This window comes from Eptatretus burgeri, chromosome 6 (genome assembly GCF_056783735.1).
Source record: "Eptatretus burgeri isolate ZD-2024b chromosome 6, Ebu_testis_v1, whole genome shotgun sequence".
NCBI lineage: Eukaryota > Metazoa > Chordata > Myxini > Myxiniformes > Myxinidae > Eptatretus > Eptatretus burgeri.
The window spans coordinates 74,775,721-74,797,887 of record NC_140966.1 but is presented as its reverse complement, the minus strand read 5'-3'; the positions used below and the strand labels follow the sequence as shown (position 1 = coordinate 74,797,887).

Sequence of the window (22,167 nt, the reverse complement as noted above, 5' to 3'; positions counted from 1 at the left end):
CGCACGTAACGAACGCGTTGATCGGCACTGGTCGGACGCCCGAGTGGGCGTGCGGGACCCTCGACCGCTCGCCCAGGGTGTTTTACAGGATGACTCGCGTGCCAATTTCGGTGTGGGCGATTCATGTCATCTCGTGGGGTCGGTGCGCAATAATCGCGCTGTTTGGGGTGGCCTTGCCGGAAACGAAGTGAGGCTGTTTCCGGCCCAAGCTGGCGGGCCACATGAGGGGTCGGGGCCAATTGGAGCGCCCGATTCAGGTGATGACGTTTGGATTCGGCATGGCCCCTCACCCCGAGTTGCGGGCCCAACAAAGGTCGGGGCAGTCCTTCTTGCCCAGTCTGTCTGTGTTTCCTGTTCCTCGACTCCGCCTCGTCTCTGCCCACACCACATCGACCCTACCCACCTACCTGACCCCGCCCACTTCTCCACCCCCATCCTCTCGACTCTGCCCCTTCTCCACTCCAGCTCCTCCTTCACGAGCATAGTCTCCACACTTGTGGCTTGGGCCAACTGTCGGGTACCGCACCCCAGTGCATCTCTCCCCCCCCCCCCCCGGTTGCAAAACTCCCTCTTCATCGGGTTCTGTGTCTATGTGAGTGTGTGTGTGTGTGTGTGTGTGTGTGCGTGTGTGCGTGTGTGCATGTGTGCGTGTGTGCGTGTGTGCGTGTGTGCGTGTGTGCGTGTGTGCGTGTGTGCGTGTGTGCGTGTGCTGGTGCCTGTCTGCTTAAGTAAGACTGTAGAAGATTATCATTGTTATTGTTATTACTTCTGCATTAAGTCTGCTCTGTGTCCCCTTTTGTAAGTTGCCTGTTTATTGTCGCACCACACGCTTCTTTCTATCTCTGCACAACACACCCCAATAAATCTTCACTGTGCCACATATCTTTCCTCGCCTGCTTGTAAATAAATTATTATTATTAGGAATGTTCCCTGCTCGTTTTTGTCTTTTCTTCCATTGATCCAGCATGGTCCGAATCCAAGTTTAGCCGGGACTTTATTCCCAACGATCCGTTCCTTTTCGCCGGTACGTCCTTGGCAGTGTCGCTCGGCTGCATCCGATCCGGAAAAGTGATCCGATCCGGTAGAGTGATCCGGTTCGGACAAGGCATACCGAGGGCGTGTTTCCCGGTAATTAAATCACGTGATTAATTAGGTAACCCGATTAACCCATCGACGGGAGGACCCTCAGTCACGCGGTTGAGTTATTGGCGTCCACGATCGGTAAAGCGAGCCGCCGAGTCATGGAATTATCCGTGTGCAATGGCCTACAATTCTGGGGAGTCTGGTGGGGACCGAAATAGCTTCCCCCACCTCGTGGTATTCTCACCCGACCCCCAGGCCCGTAACAATATATAGGTTGGTCGAGATTTGAAACCAGGCAAGACAGCTTAGAAGCAAGTGTGCATACCTCGAGTTCATCCTGCAAGCCAATTTAGAAGTGAATGATACAGATAGTGGACAAAAAAAATGGGAACACCATGGTACACAGGCATATATGCAAAGTATGGGCCCACCACACATACGTGGCCAGCGAGTGGAATTATGTAATTCTCCTCTCCTCCTCCTACTCTCATCAAATATATTAAAGCGGGCTGCAGCTCGAGTTCAGTATTAAGAACCAGCATGGCGAAAGAAGAGACCTCAATGACTGCATGGGGTGCAATTGTTGGTGCACCTTTGCTGGGTACTTCAGTGAAAACAGCTGCAGAAATTGCTAACAAATCATGAGGAACCGTCTTGAAGGTGATGACAGCCTGGGAAGAAGAAAGAAGTCATCATCGAAGGGCAACAGTGGGTCGAAGTGCAGACTCGATAAGTGCGATGCAGGGGCATTATTCCTGACTTCGAGGCAAAACAAGAGAGAGCAATAGCAGACAAACTGTGCGCAGAGTTCAACATGTGTCGTGAGTATCCTGTATCATTGAAAATAGTCAGAAGGGAACTTCACAGGGTGTGATACCATATAGCCAGGTTGCAATGCACAAACTGCTCATAACACCTGACAGCACCAATTTGCAGGTGTCGTGGTGCAAGGAGCATAGGGAAAAGACTGTCAATCAGTCGAGGAATGTGATACGGTCTGATGAGTCATCCTTCACAATGTTCTCAATCAAATGGACATGTGCACATGTGGCAACAGCCAAGGGAACTCTACAGAATGACAAGGGAACGAGTACTTGGTTCAAACAGTAAAAGGTTCTGGTGGTTCCATAATGATATCCGGCAAATTTTCCTGGCCTGGGTCCACCCATTCCAATGGAAGGCAGGGTTGATGCAGCATGCTATGCTACCGTACTGAGCAATCATCTGCATCCCATGATACAGAATTTCTTACCTACTCAGAGGGATCTTTCAGGACAACAATGCTCCAGTCCACAGAGTGCACGTGTTGTCACCGGTTGATTTTGATGAGCACGAGGAGGAAATTACCCATATTCCGTGACCCTACCAATCACCGCATCTCAATCCCATCGAGCATTTGTGGGACCTGTCTGGAGAGGAACCTCAGACTTTGGTTTCCACATCCATCTAAATGACATGAATTGGAAGACTTCCTTGTGAAAGAATGGTGCCACATTTGTGCAGTGCAGAAAACTTCCAAACCCTTGTCGACTTCATGCCGTCCTGGATGAAAGTGGTGGCCCAACAACCTACTAAGTGACATTCTGTTGGTGTTTCCAATTTTTTTTGTCCACCACCTATCTGAACAGTGCCTTCAGAAAGTATTCACACCCCTCCACTTTTGTCATATTTTGTTGTTCCAGCTTGATTTAATTTAAAATATTTTGAATATAAATTTTTTTGCGACCAATCTATATAAAATACTCCATAATGACAGTGCAAACATGTTTTTAGAAATTTTTACAAATTAATAAAAAATGAAAAGCCAAAATGTCTGGCATGAATAAGTATTCAACCCCTTTACTATGACACTCCAAATTGAGTTCAGGTGCATCCATTTTCCTTTGATCATCCTTCGCATGTCTCCACAACTTGATTGGAGTCCACCTGTGGCCAACTCAATTGATTGGACATGATTTAGAAAGAAACAAACCTTTCTATACAAAGGCCCCACAGTTAACAGTGCATGTCAGAGAAGAAACTCTACCATGAAGTCCAAGGAACTGTCCGTAGAACTCCATGATATAACAAGTGGTGCCAGGCACAACAAATCCCGCCCATTTAAGGCATACAGTTATTTTGTGGATCAAATTTAAATTTGATACATCTTAACCTGAATGTTAATTATAAGGAATAGAATAAGGAATATTTTAGTCTTAGTTTGAAGTCAATTAAACAATTTTTGACGAAGTTATGACCGTAAAATGATTTTGACCTTTTCGTGACCTAACCTTGACCTTTGACCTAATTGGACCCAAAAGTTAATGGGGTCATCCGAGGTTCATTACCCACCTGTGGATACAATTTGACAGTGTTTGAGTGAGCCGTTTTCCCGTAAAGTTGTATTTTCGTAACCAAGTTTTAGTTATAATGGAAAATTTGTAATTTTGACTGATGACCATGACCCCCAAAACTTCGGACCCTACCGATCGACACAAATATGCATTTTCACTCTAGGAATGGGTAGGATTATCGGTGACAAATAGAATAAGGTTCACTATAAACTTGGTTTGAAGTAAATCGGATCATTTTTGACGAAGTTATGAGTGAAAAACGATTTTGATCTTTTTGTGACCTTGACCTTTGATCCAATTGGACCCAAAATTGAATGGGGTCGTCCAAGGTTCATTGCCCACCTGTGGATTAAATTTGATAGTGTTTGCTAAAGACGTTTTGCCATAAAGTTGCTAACAGACAGACAAACAAACAAACCGACAAACAAACCGGACGATTACAATATCCCGCTCCTCCCTCCGGGGAGCGGGATAATTATGAGGAAGCATAGATCTAGCGAAGGCTTTAAAACAATTTCTATAGTGATGAAAGTTCCCAAGAGCACAGTGAGCTCCATCATTAGGAAATGGAAATAGTATGGAACTACCCAGACTCTTCCTAGAGCTGGCCGTCCAACCGGGCAGGAAAGACCTTGGTCAGGCAGATGACCAGGAACCAAATGACCACTCTGACAGAACTACAGAGTTCCTTGGCTGAGATGGGAGAACCTGCTGGAAAGACAACTCTCTCTGCAGCACTTTACAAATTTAGGCTTGATGGGAGACTGGCCAGATGGAAGCCACTCCTGAGAAAAAGGCACATGACAGCATGCCTGGAGTTTGCAAAAAGACACGTGAAAGACTGATAACATGAGGTAAAAGATTCTGCGGTCTGATGAAACAAAAATTGAACTCCTTGGCCTTAACGCAAAGTGCTACGTCTGGTGGAAACCGAACACAGCTCATCACCCATCGAGTACCATCCCTAACGTGAAGCATGGTGGTAGCAGCAACATGATATGGGGATGCTTATCAGCATAAAGGACTGGGAGACTTGTAAGGATAGAGGGAACAATGAATGGAGCCAAATACAGGCAAATCCTTGAGGAGAACCTGCTTCAGAGTGCAAAAGACCTTGGACTGCGGTGAAGATTTACGTTCCAACAGGACAATGACCCCAAGCATACAGCCAAAGCAACACCAGAATTTCAGAACAAGAATGTGAAAGTCCTTAAGTGGCCCAGCCAAAGCCCAGAGTTGAATCTCATTGAGAATCTGTGGAAAGACTTGAAGATTGCTGTTCACCGACACTTCTGACCCAACTTGACAGAGCTTGAGCAAATCTGCAAGGAAGAATGGGAGAAAATCTCCAAATCAAGATGCGCAAAGCTGATACAGACATACCCAAGAAGACTCGAAGCTGTAATCTCCGCCAAAGGCGCTTCTACAAAGTATTGTCTCAGGGGATGAATACTTATTGACGCAAGACATTTCAGCTTTTCATTTTTAATTAATTTCTCAAAACATGTTTTCACTTTGTTATTATGGAGTATTTTATGTAGATCAGTGACAAATAATATAAATTCAATCCAATTTAAATTCAGGCTGTAACACAACAAAATGTGACAAAAGTCAAGGGGTGTGAATACTTTCTGAAGGCAATATATATATATATATATATATATATATATATATATATATATATATATATATATATATATATATATATATATATATATCTTCTTCTTTCGGCTGCTCCTGTTCGGGGTCGCCATAGCGGATCATCTGTAAGATCTGCATAGTGATTTGGCACATGTTTTACGCCGGATGCCCTTCCTGATGCAACCCTGGTCGCCTCTTACGACACAGGGATATGGTACACCTATTTCAACCGGGGTATACACCGGCCCAGTACACTGGTACTCATTTCGCCGACCTCAGAAGGATGACAGGCTGAGTCAACCCCCTGGTGTATTAATTCAGTGGCCCGACGGGGCTTGAACTCAGGACCTTTTGGATCCCAAGCCGCTGCCCTAACCACTGCGCCAACACCAGGCTCGATAAATATATATATATATATATATATATATATATATATATATATATATATATATATATATATATATATATATATATATATATATATATATTATGACAGTTTTAGAAACATACCCCAGGGAGAGAGCACACATGGACACGTAGGAGACCCAAGGATGAGTTATTTCAATAGGCTATGTGTAGGCAGACCTTTGCCCCTTGTCTAAGGGTTTGGGGTGGCATGCGTTGAGGTTAGTTTGTATTTCCCCAGTGTGATATCTTCCCTTCCTTCCCCCCCCACCCCCCCTGCTCCTTTCAACATTCCCTCCTTCACCCCAACAGTCCGTTCCAACACTCCCCCATCTGCCTTTCTCAATCCACCAATAATCCCCTTTACCAAACCCCAATTCAACAACCCCTTCTTCACCTCATCGGTCTTACCGTCAACCCCGCAGCCATTCGGTCTTCCCTCAATCCGATTGGATTACCTTCACCACATTGGACTTTGCCCCTTCTCACATGCATGCTTGTGGCACAAAGCACGACTCTTGGTGCATTGAAAGTGAAGCACAACATTTCTCACATGCATGTCCTACATCCACGGCACGAAATGCAACCCTTATCCCATACGTAAAAAAGTGAGGCACATCTCGCAAGAATGGTACACTAGCGTACCATACAAAGGCCGTTTAGCACGCAGGGAGGGGCTGGAGAGCACCTTTTGCATCTTTTGTGTGCAAGGGGAGAAGTGGGGGCTGCATTGAAAGTTCCCTCAGAACCAGTGGCATTCTCCCACTAGCTGTGTCGTGGACACGCCCACATTGAATGCGCACGAATGAGAGGGAGGCTCGCACGAGAGAGATGGGAGAACTCTATGTCCTGTGCGGAGAAAGGAGCTAAGAGCTGGTCCTTATCCATGTCCTGAAAGCTCGTCTGGTGAGAAGGAGGAAGATGTGCACAGCATGAGAAGAGAAGGAAAGAGCTCATAGTGCAGAGGAGGGCAGGAAGAAAGCCCAGAACACGGCTTGGTTTGTGGGGAGCTTCTGGTCCCATAGGCACATCAGAAACAGAGCTGCTGGGTGTTGGCACTTCTAGGATGCTGGAGAAGACTTGCCTACTTGTTCTGGATGCCTCAGAAATGCAGCTGCACTCCCATCACCACTCCACCTCTCATCCACCCCATCCTTTCCACCCCTCCCCCAGTATATTTGGCTTCGACAGCAAGCGATGAAATCAGTATGGCAGCTGAGGGGGTGTGTGTAGCATTGGGATCCTCATGTGTGTACTATTTGTGAACATCTTTGCAGCTGTGGTGGAACTCTGGGAAGGGTATGAAACAGCAAAGCACTTACCATGGGTAGCCTTTCATGGTTGCTTTATGCAGCTTCTTCAGCAAGAAGAGCATGGGAGGAGTCAATTTATTTATATAATCCAAGCCACCTGGGTTTAATTGATTAGGTGAGAGCTGATTGGCTATTCAGACAACTCACATGTCACCACATCTAACCCGGACACAAAGCCAGCCGTGTCCCTGCCCCGGAAACACAAACACAAGAGTGAATACACATTTTCTCACCTCCATATATACAATACCAGATTACGAGTGAATAAAATAAACAGAACCGTCCATCAACGATCCAATTGGCATTTTTTTGCTTAAAGTTCAGCAAAATAAAAACTCCTCTTTTGACCTCTCACACCAGCACATAACATGAAACGAATTGTTGCCTCAGGAATAAAAGCGAACACTTGCTGAGGCTTGGGGTCTAATGGCCCGATGAAGAGCGCTGGGAAGCGGGTGAATTTTCGTTCGAGACCGGATCTGCTGTTGTTTGCTTATTGCTCGATGAAGCAGGGTAGATGTAGTTACTTTTTTCGTTGGATGCACTTTTGTTGTTTTTAGTCCTAACTGCCCCAATCCTATATCATATAGTCACATCAGGGGGTCCCACTAACGCATATCTTTTGTGGGAAATTATTTCTAGGTGTTGACATTGCTGAGAATAGTTTAGTTATCTACCATGTTAAAGGTATTGGAATAAGCATGAGGTAATACAGTCGTGACATTAGATATGTGTCACTCTATGTAAAGACAGATTACGTCCACCTCCCCAATGTTGGTGTCTAAAAACTGCCATCCCTTTAAAACTTTATTCAATATTCTATCTCTGTAATCTGTCTTTTATCCTTTAAAAACATCTGGTTAGGCCTTGAAGAGATAGTCTGCACGGGAAAACCTCGTTCCAGCCAACCCAATAAAGGGGGAGTGCCGTCCCGAGGTGACAAGTAGGAGGGGGCCATCCTCCAACTATTAAATGGACCTTCGAGCGAATAGCAAGTGAGAGTGGAGGAGTGTGGTACATCACGGTGTGAGGTGGGGGGCTGGAGACTATAAAGGCGTGCAAGCAAGGGGGAAATCGGGAGATGCCCGGACTCAATCTGTGCAAAAGGCTGCATAATGTCTGCGGAGCTGCCGCACTAAGCCACGCCCCCCCCCATCCCAACCATTTTTATGGCTGGCTGGGTGGGGGCGTGATTGTAAGTTGGGTGTCCCCCTCGGCGGAGAGGATGATGGAACTTGCCTTGTATGGTTCTGACGTAATTCTCTAGCAGGAATCAAACCACTTGCAAAGAAATATTTATATTCTGTATGCAAAATGGAAAGTATTGCACAAAGGGTCGACAGTCTCTGTGGGACTACACTGAGTGTAAGGAGCAGACACAAGCTCCCTTACAACCCAAAACAAGGAAATGGTATCATTTGGCCGATTGTTGCCATGTTACAGTCGCAAATTAATGTTTGTCACAGCAAAAATAACAATCTTATTGATGTCTTACAAAAGGGTAACTCAACATCTTGATCAGGCAATCCATCCGACAATATACTCTATATATGATATTGTATGGTACACAGATACACACACTGTGTAATACATATGCATAAACAAATATGTATACCATAAGGTGCAGGAAGGTACAGTTCAAGTCCCATAACGACCAAAGCTGTGCAAACTGCAAGCAACAATGGCCATCTGCCACATCAGCACACTGTCACCAACTCGTTGCACATCAGCCAGGAGGTGGGATTGTAGTTGGGCGTAACAAAAACCAAGACAAGCCCTGACAACACAATAAAGACAGCATGATGTGTCCTTTACCTTTGACCTTTAAAATCCCCGGTCTTTAAAATATACTCGAGTGTGGCCCAAGGAAGTCATCCAGAATCAGAAGGCGATGTGGTAGGCATGCTCGCATGGCATTCAATGCCATGTTGCCTCGATCGGGTTGGAAGGGTTTGTTTTTGTCAAACACACACACAAACATATATATATATATATATATATATATATATATATATATATATATATATATATATATATATATATATATATATATGTTTTTACAGTATACTGAAATGCAAAAGAAACTTACCACCTTTTAAACCTTCAAATATCAACAATAACACTGCATGTCGTAAATGTGTGAACTTATTTGTGGACAATAGTGTCCTCACTGTCAGACAAAAAGGTCACGGATGGTCACTTGAACCTTCAGTTGTCACTTCATAGCACAGCTGTTGAACAGCCGTTTTGACTGTCAGTGATTAGGCAAGGGGTACGGGATGATTTTAATGAGCTGCACGTGATGTCTTGATATTGGCTTTAAAAAGGCCAGTGCAAAATGGGCATTTCAATCAACATGCCACGATTGTCAAGGGATCAACGGCAGCATGCCGTGAGGTGGCACGTCGCCTTGGCTGTTCACACCAGACGATATCGGCCCTGGTGGACAGATACACCCTCCACAACTCTGCAGATGACAGACCTCGATCAGGGAGGCCAAGAGTCGGGCAGAGCTGCTTCAGACATTGAGGACTGAGTGGGACAGAATCCAGCAGCAATCCATCCAAAGACTGGTCGGCAGTTTGCGCCGACGATGCACTGCCTGTATCCAAAACAATGGCGGCCACACACGCTATTGAAAGGGGACTGACATTGCACCCTGTGCTGTTCTGTACTGTAGAACAAACTGATGATATGGTGTATCTTGGTCAAAAACTTGACATGTCATCAATAAAATGCCAATGTTTCAATGAGCAATTGTTGGTTTGTTTTATTTTGAACTGTTACAATTTTATTACATTTCAAACAAGTGGTAAGTTTCTTTTGCGTTTCAGTGTATATATGCATATATATATATATATATATATATGTATATATATATATATATACATATATATATATATATATATATATGTATATATATATATATATATATATATACGTATATATACATAAATATATATTGTTGCGGGCCGGGGGTCGGGTGAGAAGACCAGTAAGGGGGGGGGGGAGGCTATCTCGGGTTCCCACAAAACTCCCCAGAATTGCAGGCCGTCACACATGGATAATTCCATGATGTGGCGGGTCGCTAACCGACCGTGAACGCCAATAACTCAACCACGTGACCTAGGGACCTCCGGTCTATGGGTAAATTGGGTCACCTAATTAATCACGTGACCTAATTAACGGGTGACGCCCTCGGTACGCCTTGTCCGAACTGGATCACTTTACCGGATCAGATGCAGCCGAACGACACTGTCAAGGACGTACTGGCTAAAAGGAATGGATCATTGGGAATAAAGTCCTGGCTAAGTTAGGATATGGACCATGCTGGATCAATGACAGAAAAGACAAGAGCGGGCTGGGAACATTTCGACAAAGGGATTTATTACAGGCAGGCGAGGAAAGGTATGTGGCACAGTGAATATCGCTTTTATTGTGGTGTGTAAGTAGAGACAGGAAGAAATGTGAAAGGTGCAGTAATATTCAAGCAACTTACAAAAGCAGACACACAACAGAGTAATCCCAATATAATTCTTGTGCAATCTTAACTTAAACGAGAAGAGACGCCGCACCACGACACACACACACACACACACACACACACACACACACACACACACACACACACACACACACACACACACACACACACACACACACACACACACACACACACACACACACAGGAGTTAATGAAGAGAAACAGGAGAGGAGATGAGGCCAACGGTCTCTCAATACCTTGCACGATTGCCCGACAGTGCCACCAGTACGTTTTGGGTGGGATGCTCCGCTGGGCGATACCTCCCTGACAGCTGGCGCATCGTCTCCTGCTTTGTGGCACCCGTGCAGCTCGCGTCGGTCCAGAGAATGACACGCGACCGTCAGGCATGAAGGGAGGGACTTGGGTAGAGCAGAAGCCAATGTGTCGAGAGATGCGGAGTTCAAAGCAAGTGGGCAGAGAAGGACGGCGAGGTGGTGAAGAAGGCGGAGTCAGCAGGCGAAGGGGGAGGTTGTCAATCTCAAGCAAGGCAGAACGAGCAGACAGGAACGAGGGGCAGGAACGACGAGCAGGAACGCAACCCGTCTTTTTATAGACCCTGTGGTGCAGGTCGGGGGCGACGACTCGAAGCGATGTGTCGTCACCCGAATCGGGCGCTCTGGTTGTGCCCCGGTCAGCACACGTGCCAGCCACCATGACTGGAAGCAGCTCCACTTTACTTCTGGCCAGATGGTTCCAAGCTGTGGAATCGTCTTGCTCCGAACCCCGTGATATGAATCACCTTGCACCGAACTCCGTGATACGAATCGCCTTGCACCGAACCCTGTGCCGTGCCCGGCGACCCCGAGCAATCCGGCCGCCTCTGCCTGGGAGCAGCAACATCGAGGTAGATGTGTGGAAGGATGTCTGCCGTCCGCAGGAGACATTTGTGGCCATTCTGGTGCACGAAGACTGACGGTAAGATGTTATTCTAACCCCATGCGCAGACCCGACCAAAGATGTGTGTTATTCATTCCCCGTTCTGTACGATGATAAAGTATCACGGCTGCGCGCAAGTTGCCATTGTACACGTGGTCAGCGCGCGAGTCTGCCCACCATCGAGCATGCCCCATACAGTGCACACGTGTCCGCCATTAAGCAAGTGGCCATTTATCAAAGGCGGTGTCATGTGCATGGTGCCAGCCCTGATCTGTGTCAGGGAATTGGGGGAAAAGTTTGGATATAATTAATTAATAGATGGTGATACGGATTGAAAAGGGGACAGATATATTTATTAATGGCGAATTGGATTGAAGAGGAGTGCGCCGCGTGCATGCTGTATGTTGTCAGCATTTGGTGTGTTGGTTATGCCTCTGATCGCCTGAACAGTGGATGGGGAGTCATCGTTGCGCTGCACATGCTCCATGCAGCGCTGGCATTTATCGTTGGCTTCTACTGCTTCTATCGTCTTCTGTGAGGACGCATTCTTACGCGAAGGGCGCGGCTGTGGTTTTTACCGATGGGTGTCCGAGCAGAGAGCCTGCCGGCTCACGTGAGGACTCCTTGCTTGGATTTATCTCAGGAATAGAGGGGGAAAAAAGAGAATAGGAATGAGTTCAGAGATTTAATCAGTCCTCGCTATGAGATTTACATAACGCAGATGTCCGTTCGACCCACTAGACAAGAAGGGACTATCTGAACGTACATTAATGAAATAACTGACTGCGGACCACTGTATGTTGGCTGCTTTTGCTGTTGGAGGGATGTGGTTTCTTGAACCGCAACTATATATATATAATATAAATATATATATATATATATATATATATATACATACAGTATATATATATATATATATATATATATATACTGTATATATATATATATATATATATATATATATATATATGTATGTATATATAAATATATATATATATATATATATATATATATATTATGTATGTATGTATGTATGTATGTATGTATGTATGTATGTATGTATGTATGTATGTATGCATGCATGCATGCATGCATGCATGTATGTATGTATGTATGTATGTATGTATGTATGTATATATATATATATATATATATATATATATATATATATATATATATATATATATATATATATACATATATACATACATGTATATTGTTACGAACTTGGAATTTGATTGCACACAACATACAGGTTCCTTTAGTCAGCAATGTCGATAAGTGCTTGTTCCCGAGATAGCTCACCTTCCATTGTTTAAATGTTTAGAAATCGATTAGATGCGCTGCGGATCGATTTAATAGTTCGGGAGCAAACAATGGAGACGTCCCTCCCCTCTTCTGCGAAGAGGAAGAAGAGCCCTTCAGTCCCGTGATTCATGACGTCAACAACTCCCTCCCACCCGTGGTTGAGCGGGGGATGGATCACGAGGGCATGAGTCACGCCGGGCGTGGGGGAGGGGCGGAGAAGGATAAAGAGGAGATCCCTTCTTTGTTCGGGTGTGGCAGTGGTCGTTCAGCAGGCCGTTGGGTCCTGTTTGGCTTAGGTTAGGGTTGAGGTTTTTGGAAGCTTTTTGCTTCTGCAGAGGAGTTGTTCAGCAGAGCTTCGGGTCCTGCTTGGCTCGGTAGGCTTTTTGGAGAGCTGCTTTGTTTTGGAAGAAAGTTGAGCCGGTTGCTTGGCTCGAGCTGCGAATGGTGGCTTCTTCTTCTTCTTGGTTCGTGGAGCTATTTGTTCTCCATTTTTGTTCCCGGCTTGGTGCGACTCATCGGTCTTTTCTTGGAGGTGGTTCCTCGGGGAAGCGGCGCATCGACGGGAAGGATCGGCACCTCGTCTCACCAGCACGTGTTGAGAAGCGCGGGAGGATTCTCGGGAGCTCAGGAAGGATCGTGGCTCATGGCGATTGGATCCAGCTCGCTCTCGCTGGAGCCCGGGTCCGAACAACTTGAAGACCACATGAGGTGGAGAGGTTTGAGATAGGCTCTGGGTTTCAGCTCACCTGTCCTCCGAGCTGGAGCTCGTTATTAAAGGCCTCAGCCACCATTTCTTGGGTGTGTGTGCGTACGTACTTGTGTCCGTGGGCCCGTCGAATAAGTAGGAAATTGTTAAGTGCTTTGCGTGCTGTAAATCTTTGCATTGCATTTCATATAGTCAGAATAGTTCTGCTCTTATGTGCTTCCCTAGTTCCCCATTATTATTAATAAATACCCCAATTGTAAAATGTTATCAGCTTGTCGCGTCGATTCTTTCATTGACTGAGCATTTCGTGTGTTGGGAGTTAGAAAGCTGTTGGTTTGCCGTAAAAGGGGGACATTTGGACCGACGGTTCTCGGCGATTAAGCCGCTCGGAATCGTGCAAGGGACAGGCTCGCCTCAGCGGTTTGTTCCGTACGAGTTCCGTCGAGGGTGGAATACCCCGGTAGTTGGATCACATGGCTATTTAGGTACATTGAAGATTGGCAATCGACCCTACCCCACGTGATCTGCCCATTGGCGTATTTCAGTTCTTGTACAAGGACCCGTCAGCTCGGACTTATCCGGGCGGCGATCTATATTCCGGGCGATCGGTCGGTCCGACTCGACTTGCGGGTCCGTTCAGAGCGGTCGGTTGGCGGCCGACCCCGGCACCGTAACAATATATATATATATATATACATACATACATACAAATATTTATACATATATATATATATATATGTATATACAGTGGTGCCCCCAGAATCCGAATTTAATTCATTCCAGGAGGCTGTTCGGATTCAAAAAAGTTCGGATTCCAAAACTATTTTCCCAATAAGAAATAATGGAAAGTGAATTAATCTGTTCCTGGACCCCAAGCAAACCGACTTTCAAGACACTTTCAACTGAAATTACCCATGTTTAAGGTAAAAGAATATGAGCAAATGACCTTTTCTGGGTCATGAATCTTCTTCCAAGCCTGGGGGATGAGCAGGAGCGTTGTCACTTCTTCCATCAGTCTGGATGCAGCTCTGGCCTATCAGTGGCCATTGGGATTCAAAACGTAAACTGTTCAGCCTGGTAGAGGTATGTAATTAACCATGAAGCACCAAATGGTGTTTTATATCCCAGTACACTCTGTGGAGACACAAATGTGCTGTTTTCAACCGCACGGTTCCACGGGAGAGAATCAAGAGGTGAAGCGATTGGGTGACGCAGCACGACGTCACTACCATGCTCGCGAAAAAAACGTTGAGTTCGTTAAAGCCGATTCGTCAGAGGGTTCATTGAATGAGTTCACTTCACGATGGGTTTTCGCGCTTTTATCGCTTCTTTATTTTTTCGGAATCGTACACATGGTCGATTTCAGCAGCGAGATCAGACACACGCGTACCGCTCTCATGCTTAGCGATAAGTTCTTTCTTCAACTCAATTGTCATTCTCACGGACTTCCTCTTACTCTTATTTGCTTCACTGCTCTGCTTGAGTGCCATGGTGAATGCACAAGGGTGACAATTGAAAAAAAAAATAAAACAGCACAAATCAAGGTGAAAACAATGGGTAAAGTAGCGATCGACACACGAGAGATGCTTTCACGAGTACTTCCACCGACGAACTGAATGAACAAAGCGCGAAGATGTGGGTCGAACAGGCAGGGGAGATGCACGTGAACAAACATGAACACCACGTTGTGTTCGGTTTTTGAAAATGTGTTTGGTTTTTAGGGCAAAATTTTCTCGAAAAAATTGTTCGGATTCCAATTTGTTCAAACAATGGCGCATTCGGATTCTGGGGGCACCACGGTATATATATAAATAAATTATATATATATATATATATATATATATATATATATATATATATATATATATATATACATACACACATACACACACACACACACACACACACACACACACACACACACACACACACACACACACACACACACACACACACACACACACACACACACACACACACACACACACACACACACACACGCAGGGGTTACCGGGCGCTGCGCCGAGGGGATACTCGGCGCTGTGCATCTGAGTGCAGACATTTTCCTGGTGGTGAATTTGTGTGATGTCAGACATTGAAAAGCTTTGGAGTTTTTGGCCTCATCGTGGTTACCTTTTGCTTGTCGGCTGGCGGCAGCACTACTGACCCCATACTGCAATGTACACTTTATAAGGGGGCTTTGATGGCCTCAAAACTGACGTCAAGGCCAACGTGTGGTAGCTTAAAACCTTGCCCAGATTCTGATGTATTTACACCCTAATTTTGGGGGCCTCTCGCTACTCTGATTTGGCCATGAACAAATAACGTACACGCGTGCATTTACACGTCGATGAACCTTTAATATGCATTTTGGACCAGGGATTCTTGCTCAGATGGAAACACCAAAAATGCAAATCAAAACTGAACATCACCCAAAAAAACCTATGTTGTTTGAAATGTACCCTTCATTTCAATTTTATATGCATACACTATCATCGTCCATTGTATACGAGTGATTCATGAAGAAGGAAAAAAACTTCCAATAACCATAATGATGTTAATATGTCTAAAAGCAAATTTACATATCCTGAAAAACTGGAATCGAGAACAATTAAAAGCCTGACAACCCTTCCCCACCCCAACCACTATATATTTCACTGTGCATGTATATCTTAAGGAAAGAACCCCCCCCCCCCCCCACCGAACCCCACAATGACAGAAAAATGTGGTAGTGGACAGCACAATTGATCATTTCATGTCGAGGACAACATAAAACTCGCTTGTATCTTGTTGAGCAACCCAAGTCCAGGATGACAGCCAATTTCCATGTCATCTCTTCTTAAGCACAAGTTAAAAGGGACAAGGATGGCTGGAAAGATGAAGGATTATTCAAGGTTCCTCAACATCCAGTGAATGATATCATGAGGCATAATCTAATTCGGCAACTGCGAGCATCTCGGTGAAGGAAGAGGTAAACCTCGTTGCATTCCCATCAATGGTGTAGGTTCGATTCCAATGTATACTTAGAAATCTGGCCTGGAGAGAATATGAGTACCACCGGGTATATTTGCACACAGAAACGTCACCAGTGTGCTCCAATGACCTGCCTAAGGTTAACAGACCGCAAGTTAAGCACGACCACAAAAGGAAGAGGGGAACCAAAGTCAGGTAATTGGAATTTTGGCCGAAAGGAATTTGATTAAACTGATGAAAAGCTGTCCCTCCCCGAAAATAAATTGATTAAAAAATTCAAAAAGTGGAATGCAAACTTCTTCGGGAGTTAATATTCCTGTAATTATGTTTGGCCTGTTTGGCATTCTCATCTGAGCACACAGCTCATGAAGCGAGGCTCCCAGATTCAAATCCCTTTCACTGTGCATGTTTATCCATTATCTACCGATGTCCTTGAAATTCATGCAATAATAGAATGATGTTGACCAATGTACTCCTCTTACACATGACGTATGGACAAGTGACTGCAAGAGCCTGACATGGCTGTTACAAAAGGACATTAAGACAAAATCATATGAGCTATGCTGGAATGCAACAAGACTGATCAATTATTTGTACTGACACACAATAATAGAACAAACAATCGTCAGAGCATCAAGGGTGAGTCTCTGCTCTGTCAGTGCTGGGGAATTTATTATTATTATTATTATTATAATTAATTATTATGATGATGATGATTATTAAAACTTGCCATGTTTCCAAGCTGTTATGAAAAATTCGAAAAACAGGAACTGGTGACACCATTAAGCAATGACCTTCACTTGTACTCATCGTTACCTTGAAGGCATCAGGGTGACTGCTGTGGCCACTGTTACATGTGGCGATCTTAGTCGAAAGCAGACAGCTCATGCTATGAAAGGCTAACCCCACGCTGTTTGTAATTAAAGCAGTGTTACTTCAACTCGTAAATCCCCCTTTCCACCGAGCCACTGGTTAGTCCATAATAATGGCTGTGATACACTTTCACTCCCACTCCCCCTCCCTGATGATATTTCTCTTTGGGGCATGATTGTAAATTACAAGGAAATAAAATTGCAACCAAGCCTAAATCACTTGAGCAAATATTTCTGCAGCATTTCAATCGGAGCATTCCAAAATTAGAACAGCCGCAGGGTAAGGTGAGGCCATAAAACGAAAGATCTCTTTCCAACATCAACCAATGAGAGGATTCGCACGACACCCCTTTTGGCTACGGATAACTGCAAAGCATAATCAAGGTATTGAAAGGTCAAATAGTTTTGCAAATTATGCAAAACCACTGCTACCCTGAACGCAAGCTTTGTGACCTATATATGTACACATGTATACAAATATATCGGATTACTATAGGTCGGTCGACATCAACATTGGGCAATTTGAACAACCTGTGCGTTTCCAACATAACCTGCCCCCAATGTGTAATCTCATTAATTTTCCATTTTTAAAACATTAACATAAAGTATCTAAACCAAGGTACGATTGCCAAACAAGAAGTACACAGAAGATGTACCAGAAAGAGTTGAATGAGGTAAAAGTGGCAAACACAGAAAAAGGAGAAAGCTTACCCCAACTTTGGAAATCCCAGTGCAGTTCAAGATAGAAGTTTCCTAACTGCCAGGACAAAAAAGAAAGAAAGAAAAAGATGCAAATATTAGAAAGGATGAACAATATAGAACCTAACAAAACAATTGAAAATTTCCTTTTCTTACAGTATCTGGGCTCATGGAAGAACGAGTTGATAGACGGTAAAAAAGCAATGGACTGACAGTCAGGCAATCAGTGGACACAAACAGCAAGGGAATGAACAATCAGGAAAAGAGGAGAGAGGGAGGGGGAGGAGGAGGAGGAGGAGGAGGAGGAAATATCGTAACCTGCAAGTTAAGAGGGTTCAATCAGGTAAGGATAATGCGGGTAGGCAAAGGAGATCACATGGGATGGTGGTGCATAGCTTGCTGGAAGCCTTGGGGGAGGGGGAGAGTGCAAGGAAATATCAACACATCAGTAGTATTAACCAAGAGCTTTGCTTTGAAAATGAGGCCACAAAACTTTGTTGGGATGTTGATCAGAGGAGCCTTCAAAAAAGTTTCTGCCTTCCAGGAGCAAATAATTTGGCAACCTGAGACTTCTGCTCAAAAACCTGAGGTGAGATACAAGATAATTTCTTTACATATTTATTTTCCCCAAAACCTGACAGCCTTGGCCTAATTGATTTTTCACCACTTTTTCACCCCCTTTTATGGTTGTTGCAAGAATGACAAATGGGTTTGGTGGCAGGCTAACCGCGTAGCCAATGCGCAAATGATCGTTTTGTTTGTGCAATTTGGGCAGCCATACTCCCTTCCTTCGTCCTTACTTTGCTCCTTCCTTCCTTCCTCTTCCTACTGCGAGAGCGATCAAACTTCCTGAAGATTTTCTCCTGATGCCCTGACTTTCTGAAACTCTGGTGTAGACCCTCATGTCTCTTGAATATCCACCGCCTCAAAACTACCGATGGTTTAAAACACAAGAAAAAGCCATTTCAATTGTGGCATGGAGAGATAAAATTTGTATGGTTGCAATGTTTCTGCAAAAGGTGGATCAACGCACCTCGTCCAGAGCCTTAAGAAGTCGTGGCCGTTTCTCCTCAACATGTTCACTTGATTGTTGCTTCAACTTTCGGAGCAGAGCTTTGACTGCAAGGCAAGGCAAAGAAAAGATTGTCACAATTTTGAATAAGGCAGTTAATTTATCAAATATGCATGAGCGAGACCACACACCACACACGCCACACTTCAAGAATGCAGCCCATGCAGAATGTTACACATTGATTAGTCCTCAATGATGATTCATTGGAGCCTTAATACTCAATGATGATTCATTCAAGCCACACGCGAATAGTCCATAAAAACATGAGGTTCGAGATCTGGCGGAAGTGAACAGTTTGGTACACAAGAGGGGCCTCCTTGATGGATAGAAGCCAACTCTAAAAGAGCAGTAAGAAAACAAGTAGAGCCAGTGATTTTTTGGATTCAGGGAAAATGGACAGAATTTATGGAATTAGTGACTTGAAAGGGTAACAATATCCCCCTTCCGCCATGCGGCGGGGAATAAAAACTGGAAAGTAATAAATTACAAAAAGTCAAGATTAGGTTGAATTACAAAAAAAATATTCATCCTATATTCTGATTTTGTGTTTGTATATGTGTGATTCTCTAGACTGAACTACCACGGAATAATTATGAAAAAAATAGTAAAAAAAGAACAATAACAACAAAAAAACCACTGCAATTTGATGCACAAGGGATATCGTGTACACCTGGAGCTCAAGCACATAATGCTCCACTCATGTTGATTGCCGCTGTATATATCAGTAGATTGCTGGCCAGAACCAAACTAATGCTAGGACTTGGGAGCAAAAACTAGGTTCTGATCTGGCTCGATAATTTTTGGCAAAAAACTGGTGTCTCCACAAGCGAGTATGGGACTTTCGCCCATACCAGGGGTGTGTTCCATTAGTCAGCTTGTAGACTGCTCACCAAGTCATGAGAGTGCTCCAAAGAAATGGTCAATAAGGAACGGCTGGCTTGGCAAGCAGATTGGTAATGGAACACACCCCAGCTTTCAATATTTCCTCATTGGTGACATGGACAGACGGTGCCATCAAGCTCTGGTTTACCATGCTTGCAGGTTTACAGTACTGTCATTCAGCCAAACTTGCTGAAGTGCAGTACTTTAGTTGTGAACCACGTAGACTACCACTACGTAGATGTACTGGCTAGGCACGTTGTTTGGCACTCACTATGACATGACTGGCAACTGTGTGCATAGCGTACAGCACGCGCATTCTTTGTGTGATCTGGAACTACAATTTCTCAATAATAATAAAAAAGGCAACTATCTATATATTAATACTGAAGGACCAATTTTGTGCTCCTCCTAGCGGTCGCGTCACGTTTTTCTCGGTGCTGTGACCTGGACTGAAAGAAACTTCGTACCTGTCAGAGTGCATCGCACATAGTGGCAATAGTCAAACATCAACTCTCAAGCAGAATAAAGACTTTTCGTTTTACATTCGTTTACATGGCGACGTGTGACGTCACCGCTGAGAGGCGTAAGGACGTCATGACATCATCGGTCATTCGCTGACGTCATTACGTCTGTCGTCGACAGACCGTCACCGCTGAGAGGTGTAATTCCACTCCTCGAAAATAGTGTCTGCAATGTAAAACCCTCTTCTGCACATGCTGACTACCTTAGAATGTGAATTTGCCACAAAAAAATGTAACAAGAAACATTGTATCTTCTATCTATATATTAATACCGAAGGACCAATTTTGTGCTCCTCCCAGCGGTCGCGTCACGTTTTTCTCGGTACTGTGACCTGAGAAGTTTTGACACGGTGTTTGTACGTCAAAGTAGACACGTGAACAAATCAGGGGACTTCTTCACAAGGAGTAGTGTACACCAAAAATGTCGTGTACAAGTACGTTTTGTAGGCCTCATTAGGTAAGGCCATGGAGTACATCGACAGGGATCCGGCTCTTACAAGAGACGCCACTGGTTGTCATATTGGGCTCATGGAACGGAATCCGTCTGTGACGGGGTTTCGGCGAGTATTTACGTATTGTTCAATTCACGCTTGTCCGTTGTTGCATGAAAATTGATGTATTGTGAAAATCTTTATTTCTACAGCACTGTAGTTTATTTTATGCGACGGGAAGATATCCAAGATATTTTCCGAGTTGACAGCTAAACTCGGCCTTACTCGGAAGGGCAACTGGCCAAGTTAAAGTTTAGGAACTCAGTTCGGTTACAGCACCACACTGAATACTTCATGAAAATTCCATCTAACAATCCCTGGAGAGCCAAGTCAAAGTCTGTCTGCTCGCTTAGACAACCTGTCTGCTTGTTTGTCTGTCTTCTCGCTGAGACAACCTAAACGGCTTGGCCAATCTCCATCAAATTTTGCATACATGCTGGTTCCCCAGGGTCAGGGTCATGGGCACAAAATCATTCCCTCCCCACCCTAACCCACAAGGGTGGGTTGACAACTATCCCGTGTACGTGGGGAAAATACCATGGTTTTTGGTTATTGTTGAAGCTATTGATCTGAATTTGACGATTTTTCACCGTAAAAAAATAAGGTTTATCCAAAGTCACATGCATGCATATGTGATGACTGACATTTTGATTTTGCCACAATTCGTATTTTCAACAAAGTGGAGAAGAGGAATTTCAAGTTTAATTTTACTTTGACTTGGCTCTCCAGAGATTGTTGGATGTAATTTTATTCATTTCTCGAAGGGGTACCCGGTGATGCCCGGTACTGTTCTAATCCTGTTGGCAATTTTGAAGAACTCAATTTTTTTTCTACTTTTTATGGGGGCCTAAAACACTTGCCCACACCCACTAAGGAATGGGGTCAGAGATCATTTAATCTTACCTTTCAAAAAGGCTTCGGCAATTTAAAAAACATATTTTTAAAAAGTAACAAATCCAACTTTTGCTTTCAAAACTTTCAAAAAATATATTCCCTAAAACACTCCCCAGCACTCACTGACTAACCTCTGAGAGTTTGACGAAGATCCATTTGGCCATCTCTGAGAAAAATGGTGACACGGACACACAGACAGACAAGCATCTCTTTTATAAGATAGATTTAGAGTCAGCAATACTAATAGAGATTGCTTCTTTTTCCAATGATAACGAGAAACGGAATTTATTTTTTGAAAACAGAATTTAGGGGGTTTTTGGAAATGGAAAAGGCACTTTTTGAAGGGGGAGAGGGAGAGTCACTGGTTTTAAGTCATCCTTTACTTACCCATTTGTCGATCACCATAGCTGATGGCCTCGGCTAAGGGACTCCATCCCTGAGCATTCTTCATCTTCACCGGAGCGTTGTGAGCAAGAAGTAGGTGGGCACATTCTACAAGAATAAAACGAAAAATGTGGGATAAGATGGGAGCACAATATGAATGTGAAGGAACT

General features: G+C 44.2%; 1 protein-coding gene across 6 annotated transcripts in view; it reads right to left on the bottom strand.

Annotated features, from left to right (window-relative positions):
• Positions 1-22,167, bottom strand: part of ANKRD13C (ankyrin repeat domain 13C) — a 189,373-nt gene that overhangs the window by 117,489 nt on the left and 49,717 nt on the right. For 5 of the 6 annotated variants that reach the window (XM_085885687.1, XM_085885683.1, XM_085885684.1 and 2 more), the window contains 3 exons: positions 22,001-22,105; positions 18,787-18,872; positions 17,766-17,811 (listed from right to left, as the gene is read on the bottom strand). The exons of the other annotated variant lie outside the window; for it this stretch is intronic. In XM_085885687.1, coding sequence (XP_085741813.1) covers positions 17,766-17,811; positions 18,787-18,872; positions 22,001-22,105 — 237 coding nt within the window. The remainder of the gene's footprint in view (positions 1-17,765; positions 17,812-18,786; positions 18,873-22,000; positions 22,106-22,167) is intronic. 6 annotated transcript variants of the gene reach the window in all.